Source organism: Dasypus novemcinctus, chromosome X (genome assembly GCF_030445035.2).
Source record: "Dasypus novemcinctus isolate mDasNov1 chromosome X, mDasNov1.1.hap2, whole genome shotgun sequence".
Classification (NCBI taxonomy): domain Eukaryota; kingdom Metazoa; phylum Chordata; class Mammalia; order Cingulata; family Dasypodidae; genus Dasypus; species Dasypus novemcinctus.
This window is the reverse complement of record NC_080704.1, coordinates 176,670,261-176,697,131: the sequence shown is the minus strand read 5'-3', so window position 1 is coordinate 176,697,131 and position 26,871 is coordinate 176,670,261. Positions and strand designations below refer to the sequence as shown.

The 26,871-nt window shown below is 41.3% G+C and overlaps 1 protein-coding gene and 1 long non-coding RNA gene across 2 annotated transcripts; one reads left to right on the top strand and one right to left on the bottom strand.

Annotated features, from left to right (window-relative positions):
• Positions 1 to 9,913: 9,913 nt before the first annotated feature.
• Positions 9,914 to 20,065, bottom strand: LOC131277147 (lysine-rich coiled-coil protein 1-like). Its single transcript, XM_058291156.1, has 2 exons — positions 19,762 to 20,065; positions 9,914 to 11,109 (listed from the first exon to the last, which is right to left on the bottom strand). Exons 1-2 carry the CDS (start codon positions 20,063 to 20,065, stop codon positions 10,064 to 10,066), a joined length of 1,350 nt encoding a protein of 449 aa, XP_058147139.1. The 3' UTR covers positions 9,914 to 10,063.
• Positions 20,066 to 20,431: 366 nt separating this feature from the next.
• On the top strand, positions 20,432 to 20,996 carry LOC131277166 (uncharacterized). The gene is made up of 2 exons (XR_009184329.1): positions 20,432 to 20,518; positions 20,696 to 20,996. It is a non-coding gene; the product is annotated as an uncharacterized lncRNA (long non-coding RNA).
• Positions 20,997 to 26,871: the final 5,875 nt, after the last annotated feature.

Genomic DNA, 26,871 nt, shown 5'->3' with positions numbered 1-26,871 from the left:
ATAAATTCTGTACAAACTGATCTACCAATTTAACTCAATCCCAGTGAAAATCCCAACAGACTTTATTGCAGAAATTGAAAAGCGAACAATCAAATTTCTTTGAAAGAGCAATGGACTACAAAGAGCGAAAAATGTCTTTAAAGGGAACAAAGTTGGAGGATTCTTATTTCCTTGCTTTAATATATATTACATAGCTCCAGTGGTATAAACAGCATGGAATTGGCATAAAGAGAGACAATGTAATCAATGGAACCTAATTGAGAACTCAGAAATAGACCCTCACTTCTATAGTCAGGTGATTTAAAAAAAAATTTTTAATTCATTTTTAAAAAATATTACATTAAAAAAATATGAGGTCCCATTCAACCCCACCGCCTCTACCCCACGACTCCCCCCACAACAACACTCTCTCCCATCATCATGACACATCCATTGCATTTGGTAAGTATATCTGTGGGCATCGCTGCACCTCATGGTCAATGGTCCACATCATAGCCCATACTCTCCCACGTTCCATCCAGTGGGCCCTGGGAGGATCTACAATGTCCGGTAATTGTCCCTGAAGCACCACCCAGGACAACTCCAAGTCCCTAAAACGCCTCCCCATCTCATCTCTTCCTCCTATTCCCCACACCCAGCAGCCACCATGGCCACCATTCCCACACCAATGCCACATTTTCTCTTTGGACCTAGTCAAGTGATTTTTGACAAGGCTATTAAGTATTCCCAGCTGGGCCAGAAGAGTCTATTAAACAAATATTGCTGAGAGTACTGCATATCCATAGCCAAAAGAAAGAAAGAGGATCCCTATTTCACACCTTATACAAAAATTATCTCAAAATGGATCAAGGACCTATAGATAAAAGTGACAACAATAAATCTCCTAGAAGAAAATTTGGAAAATATCCTCAAAATATTATGGTAGGTGATAGTTTCTTTAACTTTACACCCAAAGCACAAGCAACTAAAGAAAAAAAAATAGCTAAATGGAACCACCTCAAAATTAAACACCTTTTCTCTTCAAAGGAATTTGTCAAAAGGATTAAAAGGCAGCCGAATCAATGGGAGAACATATTTGGCAATCACATATCCAATAAGGGTTTAATATCCATGATATATAAAGAGAACATACAACTCAACAATAAAAAGACAAACTACCTGATCAAAAAATGGGCAAAAGATATGAAAAGGCTATTATCCAAAGAAGAAATGCAAATGGTGAAGAAACATATGAAAAAATGTTCAACATCACTAGAGATTAGGGAATGCAAATCAAAACTACAGTGAGATTTCACTTCACACTTATTAGCCTGGCCACTGTTAAACAGTCAAAAACTCTAAATATTGGAGAGGATATGGAGAGAGAGGAATGCTTAATCCCTGGGGTGGGAAAGTAGAATGTTCTGTCCACTGTCGAGGACTGTTTGGCAGTTCCTAAGGAAGTTGATTATATACTTGCCATGTGACCTGGCAATACCATTTCTAGTTACACACCAAGAAAATCTAAGAGCAGTGACATGAATATACTTCTGCACACTGATATTCAGAGCAGCATTATTCATGATAGCCAAAAGTTGGAAATAACCCAGGTTCATCAGCTGATGAATACACATGAGAGAATATTTGTGGTGTATACTCGTGATAGACTATTATGCAACAGTAAGAAGAAACGAAGTCTTGAAGCATAGGATAAAATGGATGAATTTGGAGGACATTATGTGGAGTGAAGCAAGCCAGACACAAAAGGACAAATAATGTATGATTGCACTATTATGAAGTAAATATTTTATGTAAATACATTGAATTCTTAATTTGAATATAAGTCACCAGAAAATTGAATGAGGGTAGAGAATGGAAAGCTGATGGTTAATCTGTGCAGATTTTGTGAAAAGGTTGTTTGTACATCTTTGGAAATAAATGGAAATGGTGAGACCACATCCTGGTGTTTGTGACTAGCAGAGCTAGAGTATGGGTATGACAGTGGTTAAAAGGGAAAAACTAAAGGCATGTATATAACTAGAAGTAAAGCTAAAAAATATAACATGGAACTGTATAACATAGTGAAACCTCATGTGAAATATGAATATGGCCAATATTACATATATAAAACTGGTTTTACAAAACATAAATACAAATAAACTAGAGAGAAGGAAACAGAATAGCAGCTATGTATGGTAGTAGAAGCATAGAAAGATTGAGAAGTAATGAGTTTTGTTTGGTTGGCTTGTTTTTGTTTTTAGCATGGTTATTATTACTGGGATGATGAAAATATTTTAAAATTGAAGTGACCAGTGTACAATTATGTGATTATACTGATACCATTGATTGTACACTTTGGATGGATTCATACTTTATTAATATGTATCACTATAATCTATTTGTTAAATAAAAAATAATGAATGGTAGTTTACAGTAAAATTGTAGTATTTTTGCAGCAATGACAAATAAGACATGTATTTATTAGGGTTCTCTAGGGCAACAGAATCAAAAGGAGTTATCTGTCAATAGTAAGAGATTTTATGAGTCTCTCATGTAGCCGTGGTGGTGCACGAGTCCCACAGGCAGGCTGCAAACCAGGGACTCTGATGAAAGTCCAGTAAAGCTCCTTCCTGAGTTTCTGGGAAATGTTGACTGTCCAAAGATGAGCTAGGAATTTCTGTCTCAATGCTGAAATCTCTTCCCCTTTTAAGGCATTCAACTGCTTGGATAAAGCATCAGGCATTGCTGACTGCAATCTCTCTGATTGTTGAAGATATAATCAGCTATTTTTGCAGTAAACTCACTGGTGACTAAAGTCCATAAATGTCCTCTTATTACAATTAGCCCAGTGCTTGCTTGACCAAACAACTGTGCACAATTACCTGGCTGTATTGACATATTATCCTAACCATCACAAGATATTGTATCAATTATAAGGGATAGCAATAGCGGGTATAAATGGGTAAGGGATTTTTTTCTTTTGGAATAATGAAAATGTTCTAAAATTGACTGAGGTCATGAAAGCACAACTTTGTGATGAATATGAGAGCTACTGAATGTACACTTTAAATGAATCATACAAAGCGTGGGACTGTATAACACAATGAATCCTGTGGTAGAAGATAGGCTGTGGTTACAGATCAAATTTGAGAACATTCTTTCATGAACTATAACAAGTGTAAAATACTACTACAGCGTGTCATTAACCATGTGGGCTGTAGGAATAATATACCAAATATAAGATATTTGCTATAGTTAGTAGTGATTTGATGATGCCCTTTCATAGTTTGAAACAACTGTTTCACAGCAATGCAAGGTGATGGTGGTGGGGTGAGCTATGGGAGCTCTACAGGATGATATGCATGATTGGTTGTAAGTTCACAACTTACACTATGCACTTATTGTTTACAATGTTCATATATGAATGATAAACTTCAATAAAAAGTTTTTAAAAACGCCCATTCACAAAATAGTAGCCTGAAAACTGTCAATGCAAGGAATTTGTGGCTTATGTTTATTGCATTGGACTCCTTGAAAGCGGACCTTCTCTACCAAATCTTGCCTACAAATTTCATTACACATAATGAATACAGAGCTTTTAAGGCCCAGGCCCAATGCCATATATCATAGTTTTAAAAACAGGTTTATGTGTTTATATACTTATGTATTCATTTACACAAGGCTGTGTTTCAAAAAAGTCTCATGACAGCCTGCAAAGATAGGGACTTGATAAAAATATGTCGGGAAAATCCATGAAATTGTAGCTAAAGAAAAATAAGGTAGAAGAAATTAGATGGTGGTAAGGATAAGCTTGGTTGTCAACCATTCATGCAATGCTTCAAGATCCCTTGTATAAACTAGCCTAGTAATCAGATTTTATTTGAACATTGCCAGTATCCATTGCCTGTTCAGATAACCCATTCTAACTTTAGGCAGCCATGATGACTAGAAAGGGCTTTGCCATAGGGTCACCAGCCTCTAATTGAGCATTTAGTCATGGTGTCTCTAATTACTTGATATTCTGATTTAATTAAAAATTACTGAGTGCTTTATTTGTGTCAAACACTGTATTGAGACATCATCTCATTAAAAATCTCATTTAATCCTCAAACAAACTTGTGAGGTAAGCATTTCTTTAAAGTTACATTACACAGGTAAAGAAAAGTAAGGTTTAAAGGGTGAAATGACTTTTGTCCTCAGGTACACCACAACAAATGTGTGTGGGTGACCTTTCAAACCAAGGTCTTCTGAATATGATGCATACACCACTCCCTATTACCTCCCTGTATTATGTAGGATTTTTTTCTTACCCTTCTGCTCCATGGGAACTTGGTAGGTTGCTACTAGTTATTGAAAAACTAAGATGCTGAAGCGAATTCAGGGAAAGCCTCAGGAATCACCTCCTGATTGCACAGGATGGGAAATGCACAAATATATAAGGCAAGATATTTTTTCCCCTGACCCAATCTCTTGAAGACTCTTTCAAGTCTGAACAAAACATGGTGTGGAGTATACAATCAAAATAAATGACTACTTTCTTGGCTACTTTATATGATATTTCCAGGTAAATGAGAACTTGATAAGCCATTTCTCTCTTTTCTTCCCATAGTTGTCCCTCTATCTTATAAATTCATCCACTCCCAAGATGGCCAAAAGTTCAAGATACCAATTAAAGCTCTTGCTTGCTTAGACCATTCCATAAATGAAGGCAATAGTATTAAACACATACTGTTATTCCATCGCTATCTTTCTCAAACAAACCTCCTTGACCTGTATATATAGCTGGTGAGGTGAGATAGATGTACTGGTAACCTCTTGGAAGAAAAGTACACAGGTTTCCCTGAGAGATTGTTCTACCCTCAGTGGGCCAGTTAAAGATTTTCTGAATTCCACTTCCTGAATCTTGCCATGATATATCTAACAAGGACTTCAGTACACTAATTAAAATTAAAAGGAAGAAACTATGACTGGATCAAAAATTTACTAATGATAATCTTTTTTTCTTCTTTTGAAAAAAGTTTATTTATCCCCCCTCATAGTTTGCATGAGCTGTCTGCTCTTTATATCTCTTTGTTTTGTGCTCTCTGTATCTGCTTCTCTTCTTTTTTTTAAGAAGGCACCCATTGGGAACCCAACCCAGGACCTTCCATTTGGGATGGAGGCACCCAGTCATTTGAGCCATATCCACTCCCTACTAGTTGTGTATCTTGTGTCTCCTCATTGCATTATATTGTTGCATCATCTTGTGTCATTTCATTGCACCATCCCATTGCATCAGTTCACTGCATTAGTCTGTTGCTTCAGCTCTCTGTCTTGCTTGTCTTCTTTAAGCGGCACTGGGAACCCAAGCCAGGACCTCCCATGTGGGAGGTGGGTGCCCAACTGCTTGAGCCACATCCATTCCCACTGATAGATTTATTTTATCTGTAACAAAGCAGATCTGTGGGCAATCCTTTTCTATCTTTCCAGAAAATGATTATTTTTACTCATAATCATCGTATTTCCAAATACTTATTTCAAACTGAGGTGCAGAATGTTGTTTTACTGCTCCTGATTCTGCACACATGGCTCTTTCCAATAGCAGGGCCCATCCGATCCAGAGTCACAAAGGAGAAACAAGTCGCTCAATTGGAAGTTGATTTACTGTGAGTGCACAAGCACGTAACTGGGGGAATCTTTACAAAACCAGTTCAAAGTGAGGATGTGAATTAGGGTTTTTATAAGTAAAGGAAAGGGTAATGATGGATACATGATTCATTCTTTCAGGTCAGCAATGGCATTGGATCATTCAAGGGTCTTGTGAGGAGGGCTCAGGTGTGTTTCTCAATTCAGTGTAGTTACAGTCATGCAAACTGTATTACTCTTGTCCCGGTTTCAGTGATTCATCAACCACAATTTAGATTTAGATATTGATATGCAAGCTCCTATGTTCAGAGGGCAGGGGAAGAGATGAATAGAGATGAATAGGGATGAATAGGTGGAACACAGGGCAACTTCAGCGCATTGGAATTATTCTGTGTGTTACTGCAATGACAGATGCATATTATACAATATGTTTGTCAAAGCCTATAAAACTGCACAGTGCGAAGTGTAAACTATCAGCTGTAGACCTTTAATAGCAGCAGCGTTTCAATTTGGTTCATCAGTTGTCACAAATGTACCTCACTAATGTGAACGATAGGGGGAAATGTGCATGTGGGTGTGTGTGGGTACTATGGGAATCTCCTATACTTTGATATTATTTTTCTATATTCTAAAACTTCTCTAAAATTAAAATTTGAGTTGAAATATAGAGTATGGTTATACATGGGAAATTATAACATAGACTATATCTAACAATACTTTATTATGTCATTTAACTAATATGTGTTCATCAGTTTATCTTTCTGAACACTGAAGGAGCAATTGAGTTTGTCTTGGGATTAGATGAGATAAAAGTGCCTCACCAGGGAACCAAGAGTGCCTACAACTGCAAGCAGGAGAGTTGCATCCATTATCCATGTGGAATCTAAACCCCCTCTCAATATAGAGATGGAGTGGACATAACCATCCCACGGTCCATAAGATGGAGGAATAGAGTATGGATTAGAGTCAACTTACTGATATTCTACTATGGAAATATTGTGATTAGTTTTAGAAAAAATTGTAGCATTGATGTGGAGAAAGTGGCCCTGGTAGCTGCTGAGGGTAGGGAGAGGGAAAAAGAGTTATGACGCGGGGGGGCATTTTCAGGACTTGGAGTTGTACTGGTTGGTACTGCAGGGACAGATGCTGGACAATGTATGTCCTGCCATGGCCCACTGGGTCGACTGGGAAAGAGTGTAAACTACAATGTATACCATTATCCATGTGGTGCAGCAGTGCTCCAAAATGTAGTCACCAAGTGCAATGAATGTCTCATGATGACGAAAGAGGTAGTTGATGTGGGAGGAATGGAGCGAGGGTGGTGGGGAGTATATGGGGACCTCTAATATTCTTTGAATGTAACATTTTTTTAAAAAATAGAGAAAAAAAAGTGCCTGGACAGAACTTTTTTTGTAGAAATGCTTCCAAAAATTTTTGAGCTGCCTTTTGTCTGTTAATTTTTCAATTTGAAATAAAGTTTGGATAGAAAATATGGCTATTAGAAAATTTAAAATAACATATGTGTTAATATTCTAAATGACGCTGTGTTATGATATTTGGTGGCATGGGTTTAGATTCTTTTGAAAGTGGTTTAAAAGAAAAACCAGCTATTTTGTTTAAAGGCTTCTCGAAGCCTTAAGGTCATATTGAATTCCTTAAAATGGCTAAGAGGAAATTTCCTTTCTTCCCAGCCTTTGCTTTTGTGACTCCTCATCCAGGCACCCAAAGGAAATTAGTTTCCCAAACAAGCAACAAATTTCCTGCTTCTGTATTTTTGTCTATTGCAGTCCCTCTGCTGGGATCACACTTCCTGTTCTTTCTTTACTTACTTCATAGAACTCATCATCATATTAGGATACATCATGAAAGCAAGGTGTTATTAACTTATTTTGAATAATGGCTTCTATATATTTGCCTTAATATCGCATATGATCTTTACGTCTGGATGAGCATCTTATTCTTTCAAGCCAAGCATGTAATAAAACCCCAATATTATTTTCACATATACCTTCACCCATGTCTCCTCAAATATGTATATTGTTTTCTATACCCAAATGCTGTATTTAATATTTATATTACAAAATTTCAGCTACTATATTCAACACTTAAATCTGGAAGTGATCTTTTATGGCTCAGCCCCTGTAATATGTTTAAATATCCTGATATCTTACCTCCAAGTGCTCCTTGAAGGATTCTCAGGGGTAGAAGTTGGGAGCAAAGCATGTGTGCCAATGGAGAGCTCCAGTCCCTCATGCTTAGCTTCAACCAAATAATTTTGCTCTCCGGTTAACATAACATTTTAAAAAAGATATTTATCTGTCCTACAACTTTTGAAAACTACTGTCCTAGAGCAGATCCCTAGTGAGTTCCCCAAGGCTGGAATCAATACCACCCTCTTTTGCTTAATTATGCCTTTGCATCCCCTACCTACATCACCCAGTTTAAATATTTTAATTTTGAAAATTCGCATGAGTTGCTCAGTATATATTGCAGTTGTGTGCTGCTAATTTTAATGAACCTCTGTATTTATTTACATTATTTTGGAAAGATCACAGTAATTTGATATCTTAGTGAGTATTGTTATAATACATAGGTTTGCATTGTTTCCCACGCTTTAAACATAAAATGAACTTCTCTAACATTTCAATGGACTTCAGCATGCACTTTCTGTGAGAAAAACGTGCACTTTGGGCGAGTAGTCACTAGAGACAGAATTTGCCATTTTTGCTGTTGATAATTGACAACCTAAGTTTCTCTACCCTGGTTCTTTTTCCCTGTCTTCCATCAGTACAGCAGATGTGTTAAAAAGAGGGTAAGTGGCATTATAACACAAAATAATCTCATAACAACATTCTGATGGAAGAAAATTTGATTTGCGATCCATCTAACTTTCTCTGGAACTCGTTATTTAACCATGAATAAATTCAATGAATCATTAAGCTTTAGAACTTATTTACCATTTAATCTAAATTTCAGGGAAGAAAACAACAACTATTAAGTGCCTTGCCTAAAATATTTATGTGGCCATTTATGTTTATTTACTTTTAAAGTAAAATTAATACATCAAGAGACTATGATAGGTCATTTTTCCTGTTTTGGTCACTCTATGTTAGATTATAATAGTTACTTCCACAAGGACACCCAGCAACTTGATTGCAAGGCTGAGAAGAGAACCCAGAGATTTGAATCTCCAGGCCATTTACTCTTCCTACTATACCATAGTGATACTCAAATGCCTATAAGGGGTGCTTACCGTAAAAGCGGAATCCCAGAGTAAAAAAAAAAAAAATGGTCGGGATAGAACAACTTAAAGGTAGTAGTACATCCTCATGGACCTCTACCATTATTATTCCGTCTTCAGTGTCAACTAATTAGTAGGTCATTTTTTCTAACCTAAACCTAGGCTCAAGTCTGAACATTAGCTTCTACTAAGCAAGATGTGAAAGATACGAATTACAATTTTATACTATTGTCTCCCCAGTGGTCCCAAGTATGTACTGCTTAATTATTTCTCTAACTCTCCAAATAAAATCATTTGAATGGGAAACGATAATTTACATTAAACAATATGTAGAAATTAAAACACTTTACTATAAACATTTCAGAACATAGACTGATTTTGTATCAGTACATTTTGAGAGCTTTTAAAAAGCTATATATCTTATTATTATAGTTTCATTTTCCATTTTCACAACTACAAAATACAAGAATGCAGGGAAAATTAGGTGTAACAAAGAAAAAGTCAGTCTAAATTGTTCCACACATTTTCCTTGGAGTAAATCAAGAAAAATAAAGAAAAATACTACAACAACAATAAAACACCAAGGTTAATACAAATCCAAAGAAAGAATGGATTCTGCAATTGCTGATAATTCTCTCATTTAAAATAAATGATCTACCAAGTATAAACAATTTGCTATCACAGAAATTCGATGAATACAGTATAGACACTTTTATTAAGGGAAATTACATTATATGTAAGAAATGTATAATTTTTCTTTTTCTTTTGGAAAATGAGGAAAAGTAATTTCCAAATTAGGGAAAAGGCATAATGAGTACTTTTACTCTACTTGGCTTTTGTGAGAAGTTAATGTATCCGACCACCTAAGAAATTCAAATAAAATCAATTTCCTGAAACCAAATTCCTTAACCTATTTCTTCAATTCAACCTGGAAGGAACAAAGCTAAACAGCTCAAAACTGAAGAATAGTTTCATCCTTAATCATAGCCTCTTCCGTCTTTTCATCGACAGGTTTCTGTCTCTCATTTCTATGCTTAAGTTCTTTCTCAGAGGCTATATTTAGGCTTTTCTGTTTCTTCTTTCAGTGATTCAGTTTTCCTGAACTGACATTGACTGTAACACCTCTCCTTTACTTTGCTGCATACTCTTGACTTTGTCTAAAATCATATAATTAATTGATTGCTTCAATTCATCCTTAGGTAAACAGAACTAAAAATTTCAAAATCCGAGAATGGACTCATCCCAAAGCATTTCTTCTTCCGTCTTTTCTACTGCTGGTTTCTTTTTCTCTTTTCTGTGCTTATGCTCTTCTTTCTCAGAGACTAGATCCTGACTTTTTTTCTTCTTTCGATGTTTCAGCTTTCGTGAACCAATCTTGATTTTATCCATCTCTGTTTTCCTTTGTTGGATGCTTTTGTCTTTTTCTAAATCCTTACCCTCACACCTCTTTTTCCTTTTATGCTTGGACTGCTCCTTCTCTGGCTTTTCTTCACCTTCCTTCAGATGTCGTCTTCTCTTCTGATGTCTCTGTTTATGACCTGCTTGATGGCAACTGGTATTGTTTTCTGAGGAAAGATGTTTGTGAACTTCAGATTCTACGCTGTAGAGGTCAGAGTTATTTTCTTGCTGACTAAGGTTCAGGAATACTGGTTTTTCTGAGAAATAGTCTCTGGTGAGTTGACAGTAGCTCACAGAGTGAAGTTTCCGTTTGCTGTCATGAGATGGTAAGAAATGAGGTAATTGGCTTTCCATTGCCTGTGAAATACTGTATGATCCTGGATAGGTCTGGAAAGTCTCAAATGGGAGTCTTTGCTCAAACAATTTATATCTGGGCCTGAAATCCTCCATTTCTCTGTAACCATGGGTTTCCATAGACCTATTGCCCATCTTTCTGAAACAAGTCTTTGGCTGTAGTCCTCTAGCTCTCTGCACTTTGATGTAATCTTCTAGTTCATCTTGGAAAGAGTCATATGCTCTCTTTGAATGGACTGGTAACCAATGAGGTAACTGGCTTTCCATTGGAGAAATATTATATGGTGCTTGGTAAGTATGGGGAGTCTTAAATGAGAATCTTTGCTCCAACATTCTATCTGTAGATCCGGAATCAACCACTTCTCTATACCCATGGGTTTCCATGGGGTTTGCTCCATGGAGACGTTTCGTTCTGAAACAAGTCTTTGGCTCTAGGCCTCTGGCTTTCTCCACTTCGTTGTATTCTTCCAACTCATCTTGGAAAGAGTCTTGTGTCTTCTCTGAATGTTTTACTAGATTAATAACAAGGGATTCTCTGCAAAGAAGACAGTAGAAAGATCTTGATACTAGATTATTTTATTTGGAATATTTTCCTTGTTTTTAAAAAATAACCTCAAAAAAGATCATTTTTAAAGCTTACCACAATATAAAAAACTATAAAATATTACTTTTTGTGTCAAAAGAATCATCAGGGATACTCAAATATCTCTCAGGCACTTCACAATTTTTACCAAAAAATTTTAGCACTGAGATTAAAAGAAGAATGGGTACTAAAATAATAGTACTAAAATTACAAGGCATGTTGGGATTTGTGGGAAAGGATCAATAATATTTAATGCCCTGATGGATGGTCTGATGAAAATGTCACATTATTCTTTCTAAAGTTTTGATTAGTCAGCTCCTTCTTAACATAACTTTTTATTTGAGAACCTGGGGATATTTTTAAAAGTCTAAATAAAGTTTAAATTTTTGAGTCAGACAATTTAGTTCCTAATTATTCAAACTCAAATTGTATAAATACTTTTTACTGGAATGAAATAACATAACACAAATACTGTGCTTTAATTTAAAATGCAACAAAGCAAATATTTAATTGTTAAATCCTCCTTTGCTTTACTACCTGACTTACCCAGTTTCCAATTGTCCACTCAATCTTTCCCTCCTTAAAATGACAAAATAGAATGGACCAAACATTTATAGCGCTCCTTCTATGTGCTGGACCAGTCACCTTACACATATTTTATTTTGTGTATCAACCTTAAGACAGAATTGTCTAACATTACACACTTGGTAGCAAGATGGATCTGCTCTTCCAACCAGATCTTTGTTCTTAACCACTATACTTGATTAGAAAAATGGTGAACTGACTACTGAAACCCTAGAACAAAACCAACCTTCCAGGGGTTCTCTGAATTTGTATGGTAAGTCTTAGAGCACCCCTTTAAAGTCCTTGCAAAGAAAGACAATGTTGTCTGGTCAGGATGAGTACCAGTTGGCCAGCTCTTTTCAGCATACTATCATGGCTAGAGAGCTCCCTAGGGCATGCAAAAATGTATTCTGTTACCTTTTGCCAATAACCATATCCAGGATCAACTCATAGGAAAATGAATGCCTAAAGTTTGTAAAATACATGCAATAACATTGACAGAGTCCCTGGTCTTTGGTGTAACTGAAGCCTCTGGCAAAAATACTTACTTAATTTGATATTCATTTCCTTGCTTATGGGATTGGAACATTTCTGAAGACGTAAAGGTGATACTACAAACATGACAAGTGTAGGTTTTCATACTAAATGCTGAAAAAAACAGAGCTCAATTTAAGAAGTTCAGTATGGATACACTAAGAATTCCATAAAGTTAGAATTGTATGGGAATGTATTAGACATCATCTACTCAAACTTTCCCAATTTACAGAAATGGCCTGAAGAGTTCAATGATTTGGTAAAAGTCGTCCAGCAAATTGGCAGTAGTAATACTTCCAGAGCCTGTATTGCTTAAATTTAAAGCTTAGCATTCTTTCCACTATACCACTTTACCTCTCTAGCCATGAACTCTTTCCTAAGAAACTCTCTGCCTGCTTCATGCTGCTACATGGATGTCCAGCAAGCACCTCAAATTTAACACACCTAACCAACTGTTGCCTCTTATTTCCTCAACCAACCAATTCCTTCTTTGTACATAATTCTCCTTTCACCCAACGAAAGCCTGAATATTGAAGACAAATAAAAACAAGTGTTTACTGTCTTACCTGAAATCAGTGTCGTGCATTAGTTTAACAAAACTGATTTCCACAGAAAGATGTGGTTTTAGAAAGGAGAGAGGTTAAATGAGCCCCACTCTCAGGATGAAAGCTGAAAGTAAAATGCTAAAACAAAACTAGTAGTTACCACTTTAAGAGAGTCAAGAACTACAGAATAGAACATATATACCAGTTGCCTCGTATTCTGTTCCTGAGAGAGAATTTGAAACAGAAGGATAAATTAATTCTTACTTTCTTAACCTCACCATTCTTCCACTTTCAGAAGAAACAAGTTTATAAATTTCATAATATAAAAATGATCCCTCCTTAAGGAAAAAGCAATAAAATGGTGAGGAGACTGGAGGGACAACCAAGGTCATCTTCTTTCAAATCAGACAGAAACCTAACCATTTAAAGGATGTTAAATTATTCTTTACCAAGTTTACTGATCTTGGTAAAGCAAAGGTTATTTATCGAAAAAGGAGACTTCTGTCAGGGGTAAAGAAAGATACTGATTTTGAAGGACAATGGGGATTCTGCTCACTAGTGAGAAATACTCTCTTGTCGGCTCAGGAGAGCTCATCACATTTTGCAAAAATCTGAATGAATCATCTCTCAAAACTATCCTCTCTCCCTGTCTTCTAATTTCATGCTCACCAAGTCACCTTCTAATTATAATTTTGCTTCCTACATTCTTTGATACCAAGAAGAGAACTCCCAGGATTATGTAAAAAAACAAAACCTGGGAACTGAAATTATATATTTCCTCCTATGATGAATCAATACCAGAATGACAATATATTCATTTAAACTACAATGTCTTCCAGACTTCTCTGATAAGACTCACCCGGGGTATTAGTTGAAATTATACATTACATACCCCTCCCTGGAGAACATGACTCTGTGTGTATGGGATAAGGCCAGGGGTGTTATAGTTTAATACCCCAGATGATTATTATCAGTGAATTTTGGGGAAATATAATAAGGGACATAACTTTCCAGTTCCTGGATTATTTATCAGCCTCTTCCTCTGTTTGTTTGTGGTTAGTGAATCTCAGATTTGAGGTTGATCAACTCTGAAGATTATGAAAGTCCAGCAAAACTAAGTACAAAACCCAAGACTGTGCATCTTCACAACAACCCTTTTCAAGGAAATGATCACTCACCTTATTTTAAAGGTTTGGAAACTAAGGCTCAGATGAACTTGTAAAATACCATACAATTTTAGGGCATCCAAATTACACAAGAGAAACATGAGTCCTCGTTTTCTCTAGATTAATGGTCTCAATATTCTTACAGAAGTGAATCTTTGGGGAACTTTAAAAATATCCATGTTTTAAGTCAGAAGTGTTTGTCTTGTTTTAATACATCATCAACTTTACAGGGTTACACTTATCTTAAATATTTTTGAAGCTTAAATACAATCTGAATAATGTTACTATAAAATAGAAACTTTCAGTGTTCTCTTAAATTTCAAAATCACACTTTTTCTCTCTCTCTCTTTTTTGGTCTTTTTGTCTTTTATTTCCCCTCTTAATACCTGGATGTTCTGTAAAAAGTGAAACTGTTCCAGGCTGCCCCACCGTGGCCAGGGTGAGATAGGCTGGAATAATTAATTTTATTTACCAATTAAATCAGAAGCTCTAGGGATGGAGCCAGGCTTTGGCACTTCCTGAAAACTTTCCAGATGATTTTACTGTGCTGCCAGAGATTATAGAGCACAGTCCTAGATTATAGAGCCAGTAACCTTCATTATGACTATAAACTCAGATTACAGTGCAGAGGTTTCACATAATGAAATTAGTTTCATGTGTATAGTTATAAAGTATACTGTATATAGTGTTCTCCCCAGTTCCTCCTTTCTTTCTCCACAGTGACATCAGAACCAAGATTCCTACATTGACAGTAAGGGTTTGGGGGAGCTGCAGATCATGTATGGAAGAGTCAGGGGCAGTTCCAAAATTGTGGTCTGGTTTTTATTATCTTAGCTCTTATACTTTGCACACAGTGGTGTTCTTGATCTTTGTACAGGCTGTAGATGTCTCCGAAAATAATATAAATTGGCCCCACGGTCAGAATCTCTGGTATAATCCTCCTGGAAACTGCCTCTACTATTTTTCTCATTTCTCCATTCTCCCATCTCAGGGACTACTCCTTGGCCCTAGCCAGCTTCACTGCCCTCAACTCTTGTTAATTCCTTTTTTTCCTGAGTTCTCCTACATATTCAGGCTTCTTTGTACCTTGTACCTTTCAGAATTTTTCATAACGTAACACTTGTGTTTCCGCTCATATCCTAATCATAGCCTTATCTCTTATCTCCCCAGATTACGGTCTTATTTTCAAAGCATGTTTGGAGAAATGCATGTTTTTCTAGTGTAACACTGTTTTTTCAATCTTGACTCCACATCAGAATCACTTGGGGAATTGAAAACGGAAAAACAAAATACTAATACCTAGGTCTTAGGGATTTTAATTTAACTGATTTTAAGGATGACTTGAGCATTGGGATTTCTAAAAGCTCCTTGCATTATTCTAATGTGTAGTCAAGGTTGAAAACCAATGATTTAATATCTTAAATAAAAAAATCAATTGAGAGATACATGTATGAAAAAATGCAAAAATACAATGTAATGCAGAAGCTATCTGATGAAGAAAAACAGAAAATGTCCAATTTACCTGTTTGTAAATTATGATAGAACTAAAATATTTCTTTAAAAAAATAATATTTATTCAGGACAGGTATTGTATGTATTATTTCATTTCATCATTGTTCAACCTTGAGAAATACCATTAATTTCAGTTTATACCTGAGATTCAACTGAGCATGACTTCCAACATATCCTTAAATCTATGCTTATTGCTTTATACTATATTGTCTCTCAAAAAACAATTAGCAAATAAAATTGAGAAAAACTAGGTACTCATATTCATATAAAACACTGCGAAGGATATTCCAGAATAAAATAAAATATCTTATCACAAAGAAGCTATTTAGGTCGAGGGGCTATATTTGATGCAATTGTCAATGCACAGTAAAGCCTATAGGAAATTAGAGAAAGAGAAAGAGAAGAATATTGAGAGCTAGTGTAGTGTGGGGGATGTTGTGATGGATCTTTGAGAACAGGAACGATTTGAGTTGTACAGAAAGCAAATTAGAATATTCTAGGAGATGAACAGAATATCAGGTATGGCAGGGACAGAAATGAACACAGTGTTGAGTTCAAAGACTCTGTGCAATGAACACTGCACACCTATGTGGCACCAAACATCATTCTAGATGCTAGGGTTACAAAGTGAATAAAACAGTTAGGTTTCTCATAAGTCCAGAGTTGGAAAAAGATATATGAAGAGAAGACTTCAGTCTCATTTGGTTGAAGTTAGAGAAGTATGCATCACAAACGAGCAGAGGAACTTAGGTCAATATGGGAACCTGGAGAAGTCTATACAGAAGTGTTTATGCAACTTCGTACAATTTTGAATTGTTAGAGAGTAGACTAGAAGGGGAGGGATGGGAAAGGCAAAAGGAGTAGGATTAAAAGAGAAGCTTTTTAGAGCTGTAGGGTGCCTAAGAGTTACCTCCTGAGAGCCTCCATGTTGCTCAAATGAGGCCAGTCTTGAAGCCAAACACAGCATGTAAATGCGTTGCCTTCCCCCCAGCCTGGGACCTGACTTCCGGGGATGAACCTCCCTGGTGTCAAGGGATTACTACCCAGTACCAGCTGGTGATGTAACTAGAAAATGACCTTGAATAAAAGGGTCAACTCGGACCAGCAGAATATCTCAATCTACATATAATACCAGGAGTTAAAAATGCTTTCTGTCCTGAATCAAGGGGGAAATGGAAAGGACAAATGAGTTCATATGGCTATGAGTCTCCAAAAAGAGCCGGGAGGTTATCAGATGGGTTGCCGTTATGCACAACTCAGCAGAGTCCCAGAGACAGAAAAGCAGATACAACCCCAGGTAGTGGTTCTTCTGAGGGCTACAGAGACCCGCAGGTTCTATGATCATGGCAGATGGAGTTCACTGCCATGTCAGATGGCCCTTCTTTGGAGCTGGTGTTTCTGCGTGATGGAACTGGACTCCGATGGGATCTCTTTTCACAAGAATTTCATGCTACTTTACTGGAATTGTAGTTGGTGTTGAGGTTTAAGATATATTTAGGGGATTTGAGTCTCTGGACCGACAATATGATAGTCACACCCTGAACCTCAACAGACTTCAACTCTTACACTCTGATTTATTGGACTTACCCCACTCAGCTAACATGGAGTTGAAGAACGTCAACCACCACACCATGGAGCCTAGAGTGCCTACAACTGAAAGCAGGAGGATTCCATCCAGTATCCATGTGGAATCTAAGCCCCCTCTTGACATAGATGTGCAATGGACACAACCAATCCAAGGTCCCAGAGAAAATGTGCTCAAGTGCTTTAGTGACATCCTCTTCCCACAAATTTCTCTTGAGCTGCATTTCATGTATCTAAGTTCCAGGTTATCAAAATTATACATGTTGTCCCTCCATGGGAGCAGGCCATAATGCCAATTGTGTCTGTTTAGGTGTTACTCACATTACTCAGATAACTCTTGCTCCACTTAGGATATCCTTCGCACAGCCAGCATACTGCAGCACCGTTGGTCCTGGAGTGACGAGTAAGGTAGGTGCCAGTGTTCCACAAGCTTAGAGCCTAGTGCCCTCTGTCATTATGAAACAGAGCCAGGCTGGAGGCGATGTCAGGCCACTGCCTGCTGGCAGAGCTCTGGGAGTCTGAGGCAGCCATGGATTTCCATCTCCTTCAGGAGCTTGACCAGAAGAGGTGCCAGATATTTTTATTGTTGTAGGTGTCATAGTGACCCGTCTAGCCAATAAATCAAATGCATAACACTGGGCCTAGTTTAAATGCACAAGAGAGTTTGATGACACATCTGAACCTTTTAATTTTTACACCCTTACTAAACACATTTCATTCAACTTATAACATGAAAAATGAACTTAACCAATTTTTAGTACTTCCTTTTTTACAAGATGGAAGAACAAATCGTTATAAAAAGTTTAAAATAAAAAGATTCCTCTCAGGATTGCATTTTTAGAAGCAAAATGTTAAAAGATGTTAGGTTTGAACATTATGTTTTATTCGAGTGAGACTTGTTTTTCTTAACCAAGAACAAGATAAGGTTAAAGTACAAGAAGCTATTTTCATAAAACCAACTTTCTGCTTTGTATACCGGTTATTCAGGAGAGAAAAACCTCTTTATATACTTTTACAAAAACAGACTAATGATTTAAGGAATATTGTCACTTTAACAGAGAGAGAATCAAACTTTGCTTTTGCATCATTATACTATTTGTTACTAAGTCTTTTGAAAACTTTAGAGACAGACCCAGCAAATCTTACCCAACTTTGGGCACAAAAATTCCTCTTCTGTGAACTTTCTGCACTTTCTGTGTTCATTCAGGTTTTCTCCCACATTTTCCTCTTTCTTATTAACCAGTCATTTTATCTTAGGACAAAATTACTTTCTTTTTCCTTAATAATAAGAAATATATTCTATATACATTACATATTTAAATTACCAAGATGTTTTTGGTAACAGTCTCCAAGCAAATCTCTAACAACATACAATGATCATAAAAATTAAATAACGGCGTCAGACTTGGCCCAATGGTTAGGGCGACTGCCTCCCACATGGGAAGTCCGTGGTTCAAACCCGGGCCTCCTTGACCCGTGTGGAGCTGGCCCACGCACAGTGCTGATGCGCACAAGGAGTGCCGTGCCACGCAGGGGTGTCCCCCGCGTAGGGGAGCCCCACGCACAAGGAGTTCACCCCATAAGGAGAGCCGCCCAGCGCGAAAGAAAGTGCAGTCTGCCCAGGAATGGTGCCACACACACGGAGAGCTGACACAAGAAGATGACGTAACAAAAAGAAACACAGATTCGCAAGCCACTGATAACAACAGAAGCGGACAAAGAAGACGCAGCAAATAGACACAGAAGAACAGACAACCGGGGTAGGGAGAAGGGGAGAGAAATAAATAAATAAATAAATGAATCTTTTTAAAAATAAAATAAATCAGAAATGAATGTGTGCGCATCATTAGCAAACTTAAGAAAAATGAAAAGACCTGTAAGAGTATATTGTGAATAACTGTACACCAAGAAATTAATAACCTATATAAAAAGAACAAATCCCTAGAAAACACAAACTACCAACACTGACTGAGGAAAGAAAGTCTGATCAGACTTATAACAGATAGAGACTGAATCAGTTATCAAAAACTTCTTTACTGGTGGTAATGTGAAATAGTTCAGTCACTGTAAAAACAGTTTGGAGGTTCCTCAAAAAGTTCCATGGACAATTACCATAGGATCCAGCAATAACACTCCTTTAATTATACCTAAGAGAATGGAAAACAGCTACACAAACAAGTACACGTGCACACAGGGTCAGAGCAGCGGTAGTCACCGCAACCAAAAGGGTGAAGGAAACTAAACCGTCATAGTGGATTCATAGCCAAGTAAACTGTGGTATATACACATGCATTAGAGTATCACTCAGGCATATAAAAGAATAAATGCTAGAGGGTGGCTGAAGCTCCAAAACATGCTAAATGGAAGAAGTGGCCAATTGTGCGGTTCCATTTAGGTGATATATCCAGAACAGGTAAATCCCTGGAGAAAAAAAGCGGATTGGTGGCTGCCAGGTCCCGGGAGGGCGGGGCTGCTGTGTGGATGGGCGGGACCTGCTCACTGCCTAAAGGGGACAGGGTTTCTGCTTGGGGACAAGAACGGGTCACGTGCCCTGCCGCCCCCCTGGGAGCGTGTTTGCGCAGGCGCACTGAGAGCCCACGCGGCCCAAAGGCTAAGGGGCGGCGCTTCCGTGAGGAAGGCTGAGTGCCTGGGGCAGGTGGAGGGAAGCCTGGTTGCCGCAGCTGTGAGGGAGAGGGAAGGCGGAGGCGCAGGCGCTGTGGGTGAAGCGGCCTACCCTGAAGGCCAGGGTGCCATGGGTGACGCCGACCGCCACGAGGAGCCTGTGGGTGCTGACGACCAGGGCGACCCCAGCGGCCCTGATGGCCAGGGTGGCCCCGGCCGCCCCGTCTGCCAGAGCATCCCTGCTGACTCCGAAGGCTCGGGGGTCGCCAGCGGCCCTGGCAGCCCCTGTGACCCCTGCGGCGCGGGAGCGGAGGTCGCTGCCGCCGGGGGTGCCCCCCAGGCCGCGCGGGCACCACATGCCCCGGGGTCTGGGGGAGACGCAGTGCCGGGGGCTGGAGGGGCAGGAAGCCGACTTCTGACCTTGTATCCTTTACAGGGGCCATGGGGGGCCAGGGCCGGCTCTAGGTGGAGGGGCTGCCGTGGGGGCCGGTCTGGCAGGCTTCAAGGGCGCATGGTGGAAGGGGATGCCTGAGGGCTGGAAGGGGGAAGGAGGCAGGCCCGAGCGGCCTGAGCTGACAGGAGCGGGAGAGTGGGCCACTGCAGGAGAGCTTCCCAGGGGCCAGGTGGCCCGGGGCCCAGGCGAAGGCAGCAGGCGATGGTCCCTTAACCCCGCCTCCCCCAGCACCCTCGTCGTGCCCTTCGGGTCCGCACTGCAGGCGGAGATGGCCTTCAGGTCCCTGAGGCTTGATATCCACCGCCAAGGGCAAGCGGTTCGGAAGGTGATCACCTTGAATGGCAGCGTCCTGGCTGTGTGAGTTCTGGACGGGGCCGGCTGGGAGGGGGGCGGCGGGCCCATCTCACCCCGAGGAATGTGGTCATGGAGACGGGGAGCCATCCATGTTTTGGGAATCTGGGGGAAGGGTGCATGGGGCCCCGGAGTTAGGACAGAGGTCTCACCTTCGCCTTGATCGCTGCCCCTCACTTGCAGGAGATGGACAGCTGAAGACCTTGGCCTTCTCCGAATTTCCATCAACGCCTTCCTCAACGAGCTCTCCCTGATCGTGTGGAACATCCAGCGCATTGGGGTCCCGTATCCGCAAAGCCTCGGCTAGGAGAAGAGACCCGAGACCTGATCTTGCATTCCTTCCCAGCAGCGCCTCCTTCCCTGGGGCTTGGGTCCCTGGAGGGCCTGCCACTTGATTGTTGGCACCGAATGTGCGCTCCGGGCACACTTATTTCATGTGGCGCTTAAATGTCTCTTAACTGCATCAAATAAAGCTGAGTTGCTATCCTTGTCTGAATTTCTTTTCATTTCCTGAACATCCACATTTTATTACCTAGTCTTCAGGTTGGAGGGGATCTTCTGGGATTCAGGTACGCAAGTAGTGCAGAGTAAGTAAGATGATTTAGAGAATGTAAAAGCAATTCTGTTCTGTCATTTAGCTTGAACTACTGTTAGTGCCTTGGAATGTTTTCTTAGTTCAATGATCAGATTTATATATTAAATATATAACAATAATAACTTATGCTATATAAAAGTTTAGCATTAATTTTCCCTGACTTTCTCCCTTAATATATGACTTTTCCTCTTTTAAAAATCAATAGAATGTATGCATAAAAAATACTTTATATTCTAATTTTTTATTATATAACTTTCCAATTTTCCCCTATTATAAGTATTATAAAATGGCATTCTTGTATTATTTTTGCAGGAATGACTATTTACTTTAGATTTCTAGAGGTAGAATTATTGAGTTAAATTAATTTCCTATTGATTTTCAGAGCTCTTGGTATACAATATAAAATTCTTGTCCAGAAAATGTACCTCCCACCAGAAGACTGGTAATAGGGGTTGACGAAGCCTAATAGGAGACGGCCCTCTGTTGTCTCTCCTCCCGTTCTGCCCCTTCTCCCTCTGACCCAGCCACACTGGGCTTCTAGTCCTTTCCTGAAGCACAGCAGGCCCGCTCCTGCTTCAGGGCCTTTGCACTGGCTGTTGGCAGTCAGGCGCTCTCTGCCCCCAGGTTTCCACCCGGCTCACTCCCAGACCTCCAGGTCCTGCTCAGACCCCACCCTCTCAGCTAGGCCATCTTGGACACCCAATCGACAATGGCACCTACCTCCCCACCTGCCTTGCCTCCCCTCCCCCACTGTACCCCAGCTCCTAGAGCAGTGCCTTCCTGCACAGAGTAGCTGGACACACTCACTTCTTCATCACGTCTCGCCAAGTTCCATTTCCTCGACCCGGAATGATCCAGGTCTGTCCCAGCCCCAACTTCACCCTCCTTTTACAGGTGTGGGTGTAACAGGTAGGCAGGGATGTGCCCGTGGAGGGAGATGCAAATGGGACAGGAAGGAGCTGCCAGACTTTAAGGAGTCCTGGGAGCAACTGAAGCCCTGGAGGGGGGTGAGCAGAGGGGGACGTGACCTGCCGCACAGCTTTGCAGGATCCCTCTGCCTCTCCGTTGAGCACAGGCTGAGGGGGCCAGGGCCGACGTGGGGAGACCGGCTATCCACGCAAGAGGAAACAGTGGCTGGGACCAGGGTGGGGAGAGTGGAGGTGTGGAGAAGTGAGCAGATTGTGAAGATATCCAGAATGTTGAGAAAATGGGAGGTGCTGATATACTGGACATGGCCTTGGACCTCCCCAGAGTCCGGGGGAAATGGCCCTTTTCCACACAGAGAGAGCCCAGCTCCACTGCATCCCGGTGGTTCTCATCTCTCACCCCTAAGTGCCTCCAATTCCATAGCTTTTTTACCTTCTTCTCAGCCAGGGTGCACCTCCTCCCAAGAGGGGTCTGGCCTCCCTGTCTGCGATTCCTCATTTCCAGTACCCCTGATCTGCCCCTCTGCCCGCTGCCATCAGAGCAGTTCCTGTCCTGTCACTGAGATCTTCTAGGCCCCAGCACCTGTCTAGAGAGCTCATGGACACTTCTAGGTGTATCCACAGGAGGTGGGAGGAGATGTCTGTGGGTGTGAGTTGACCTGGACCAGGAAGGATCAAAACTCAAGAAGCACCACCCAGGACGGGCAGGCAAAGCTGGGTGCTATGCCAATTCTGTACACTTTCCACTTGATGAGCATGTGTGTGTGCACGCGTGTGCACCACGTGGAAGATGCACATACAGACACCTAAAACATGCATGTGGAGCCACGTGTGTGTCGGGGGGAGAAGCCTCAGGGGCTCAGTAATCCTGGCCTGTGCAGGAGACTGGTCTGACCCGCCCACAGCAGGCAGGTGAGTTTTAAAGGTACAGTTGGCTTTGTCTGTGACCATACATGGGTGAGGCCGTTGGAGGGAGAGTGGCCACTTCCTGCGCCAGTAACTGATGGGAAGCCAGTGGGATTTGGAGTACCCTTGAAGAGGATGGGAGCCCCGCCCTGGGAGACTGCAGGAGGGGGCTTATGGACTGGGGGCCTGGGCAGGAGCCGGGAAAGAAGCAGAGCCACGCTTCTGGGAGGGCTTGCACCTGCACCTGCACCTTCAGCAGGCATGGACCTTCCTTTCCTCAGAGCCTGGGGACGGGGGCGCCTCTTCCCTGGCGAGGAGCAGGAGTGGCATGACCAGGGAAGCCCTCGTGCCTCCTGGTCACTGAAGCATGTCAAGGCGCTTGGCGCACCATCTAGGGGTGCCCGACCCGGGGGGCACAGGCGGTTTTATGGGAGCTCGGCCTTCTACATGGTCCCAGAGGAGGGACACCGGGCAGCTAGGTGTGCGCAGGCCATGCCTCCAGGTCTCCAGCTTGGTGCCCAGGCCCAGGTGGGGGCCTTGGGAACGCTCAGGGTAGAATGAAGAGGGTCAGGGGGGCCCAGGCAGAGCTGGACGCTGGTCCGGGGGGCCCAGGCAGTGCATCTCAGGGAAGGGACTCTAGGGGTGGTCGCCATAAAATCTGTCTCAACACTTTCCAAACAGATTGTACCATAAAGCATTTAAATGCGGTGTAAATAAGGTAGAAATCAATACCCAAAAGAAAAGTGGAGAATTTTCCACTTTGGAGAACCCAAAGTGGAGAATTTTCGCATGAGCTTTTGTGTGCGGTTTTAAAAGGAAGACTATAATTGGAGATCATTCTCTCTCCCAGTAAAAAAATAGGGAAGACGGAATCCCTTTTGTAACAGTGACATTTTACTTTGCCAGGTCAAGGAACTGGAACCTCTGAGCGATTTCCTTTGTTGCAGCAAAGCCAGGAGTCCTGAACCAAAGAAAGACCCGAAAGCGGCACTCCAGAGTGATGGAGGAACAAATTTACTACATGGGGGCCCAGGGAAGAGGCAATCTCCAAATTCTGAGCCCTGTTTTTCAGTTTCTTAGGTTTATATAGGATTTCAGGTGGGATCAGCATAACTTTTCCTCATTGACTAAGGTGTTGCTAGATGATATTTTGGAAGCAGTAGGGTTACAGAGGCAGAATGCAGCAAGTTTGCAGGCTGATTTACAGAAGCAGGAGGGGGGGAGTCACTAGTTTGATATCTTTCTACTAGGCGATGTTTTCACAGGGTGATTTTCAGAAACAGGGGGCAGGAGTTAGTCACTTCACATTCTCCTGCAGGGCCAAGCCCTCACAGCCCGATCCACAGAAGCGGGGAAAGGCATGACTTGTTAGATAGTTTTGCTAGGTTATCCTTTTTATTTCTCAACATTTCCCCCCTCTGATGCCCCTATGTACTTTTTATAAGGTGTCACTCATGCTAAGTGGAAAGACAACTTAAGGTAGTAAAGTATCCTCCAATGCACAAGTATACTAGTAAGAACAGTGTTTTCTCAGCTACACTCCACTGTCTGGGAGCTGTAGCTGCCAGTCTAGTCCCAAACTGCCAGCCGAATGTCCGAAGAGGAGTAGGAACCAAAGAGAGGAGGAGTTCATCTAGTCGGGTGATGGTTATTCACGGTGGCTCTGGGTAATTCAGATTTTCAAGAGGCAGTCAGGTACAGGGTGAGTTGTCCAGTTGTTTTGTTTTTCATAGGAGTGTGCCCTTTTATCTCTAGTATGATGAATCCAAGGGCCAGTACCTGACACTTTGAGAGCAGTGGGGGTTGCAAGGATAGCAGGATGAGGGCCTGTCCAGTTTGGGTAGAGGCGCTCTTTCCAGGTTATTTTTTCACCCAAATGAGGTTTCCTAATGGCATGGGATCCTGAGACAGGACAGTTTTGTGGACTTGGGCTAGGCTGTCTTAACTGCTTGAGGAGAGAATCCTGGCCAGGTTTTCCTAGGAACCTGAGATTTCCCTTGAAGGTTGGAATAATTGGGGGTGGTTGTTTAAAGAGAATTTCAAAAGGTGAAATGCCTGAGGGTGCTTGGGTGCAGTCTGACTTTAAGGAGGGCTAATGGGAGTAGATTTCCTCACAGGAGGGCAGGTTTTTATTTTTACAGACCTTGGTTAGGGCTGTTTTGAGGGTTTGAGTTATGCCTTTTACTTTCCCTGAGCTTTGGGGCCTGTATGCTGTGTGGAGGTCTTACTTCATCCCTAACATTTTGCTAGCTCTTGGACAGTGGCTGGCTGGAAAGCTGGGCCATTGCTGCTGCTTATGGATACAGGCATCCCATGCCGGGGGAATTATCTGTCAGAGCAAAGCTTTAGTACTTTCCTTGTTTCTCAGTGTGGGTGGGAAAGGCCTTGACCCAGCCCGAGGAGGTGCACATTACTCCTAACAAGCACCTATGCCTTTGACCTGGCTTCACCTTGGCAGAGTCCATTGTTAAGTTCTTAAAGGGGCACCTCCTGCGTGTTGGAAGCCGGCCGGGGCCTGGGGGTCCTGGGAGGGGTCGCGTTCAGCGCAGGTTGGCCCCGGCTGCCAACAGTGGTGCACAGCGAGGTCGTCAGGCAAATGCAGCAATGTTTTCTGAGCAGGGCCTTACAGCAGTTTTTCCCCGGTGGGCGAGCTGGTGGTATGGTCGAACCAGGGTGTACACGGCCCCCTCTGGGATGCACACCCTGCCTCCTGGGAGGAGCCAGCCCCTTCTGGGGTCTGGAGTCCCTCCCCTTCCTTGCCCACTCCTGCTTCCCCAGGGTGCAGTTCAGCCTTTCCGTGCGTTGTTTAAAAAGGGACAGGTGAGGCACCAGTGGTGGGGCTGCAGCTCAGGGACCCCCTTGGTTGCCTGTCCAGCCGCCCCTTCGGCCAGTGCATTTCCCTCAGCAACTACATCCGTTTTCCTTTGGTGCTCCCGATAGCGATGGGAATATGGAGAAACATGGGAAAACTACAATTGGTGTGACATATACACTGTGGTTAGCAGCAATACTATAATTTTCTTGCAGTAATGCCAAGCTCTACTGTGTTTATAAGGGAGGTGTATTGAAAAACAGTGCCAAATGTATGCTATGGACCATGATTGGTGGTAATAGTCTGAGGATTTTATCTCATAACCTGTAACAAATATTCCACCAGGGTGTGGAGTTGTATGGGAAATCTACACATCTGCATGATTATTTTGCAAATTCACAATATGTTACAAACATACATTTAATAAAAACTATGGATTGGGGGGAAAATACACCAAATGTAAGATAAGGAATATAGTTGGTGGTTATAGTCTGACAATGCTCTGCCCAGTTTGTAACAAATGTTTCACACCAGTGCAAACAGTTGGTGGGGGGTGATGAATGAGGCCCCTATGTGATGTTAGGTATGTTTATTTTCTACGTTCGCAATCTTTACTATACACTTATTCTTTATGTGTTTTCAGGTATGAATGAAATACTTCAATTTAAAAAAAGATGAGCACACAACCAGCAGACAGTGAGAGTAACAACGAGTGGGGATTAGTCGAAGGAAATAAATAAAATAAATCATTAACAAGAAAAAATTCTCTGCTATTGAAAGGGTGACAGGAGATAGTTTCATATACTTCTGGTTTCAAGAGGAACAACCACGTTGAGGGGCAGTTTTGTACAGGGATCTAAAAATCCAGATTCCCTTTAACTTCATGATTATGCTGGGAATTTACACGAAGCCTCTGAGTGTTGGCCCCTTTCCCGTCTCTCCGTGTGCTCCCCCATGATCTTGCCTTGTGTGGTGGTTTCCTGACTTCCACGCACACACCTGCAGCCTAAACCACTCCCTAAGCTCCTGGCTCTTATCTTCACACTCAGCCTCTCCACACGGGTGTCTAATAAGTGTCTCTAGTTAACTCATGTGTGGTAGAGACTTAATTGTCATCAGT

What these genes read in the sequence shown, in the direction of transcription:
- LOC131277147 (XM_058291156.1), bottom strand. Translation starts at nt 20,065, where the DNA reads ATGTGGTGCCCGCGCGGCCTGGGGGGCACCCCCGGCGGCAGCGACCTC. An exon ending in CCCTCTCCCTCACAGCTGCG is followed by an intron (nt 11,110 to 19,761) that starts GCAACCAGGCTT and finishes TTATTAATCTAG; the next exon opens with TAAAACATTCAGAGAAGACA.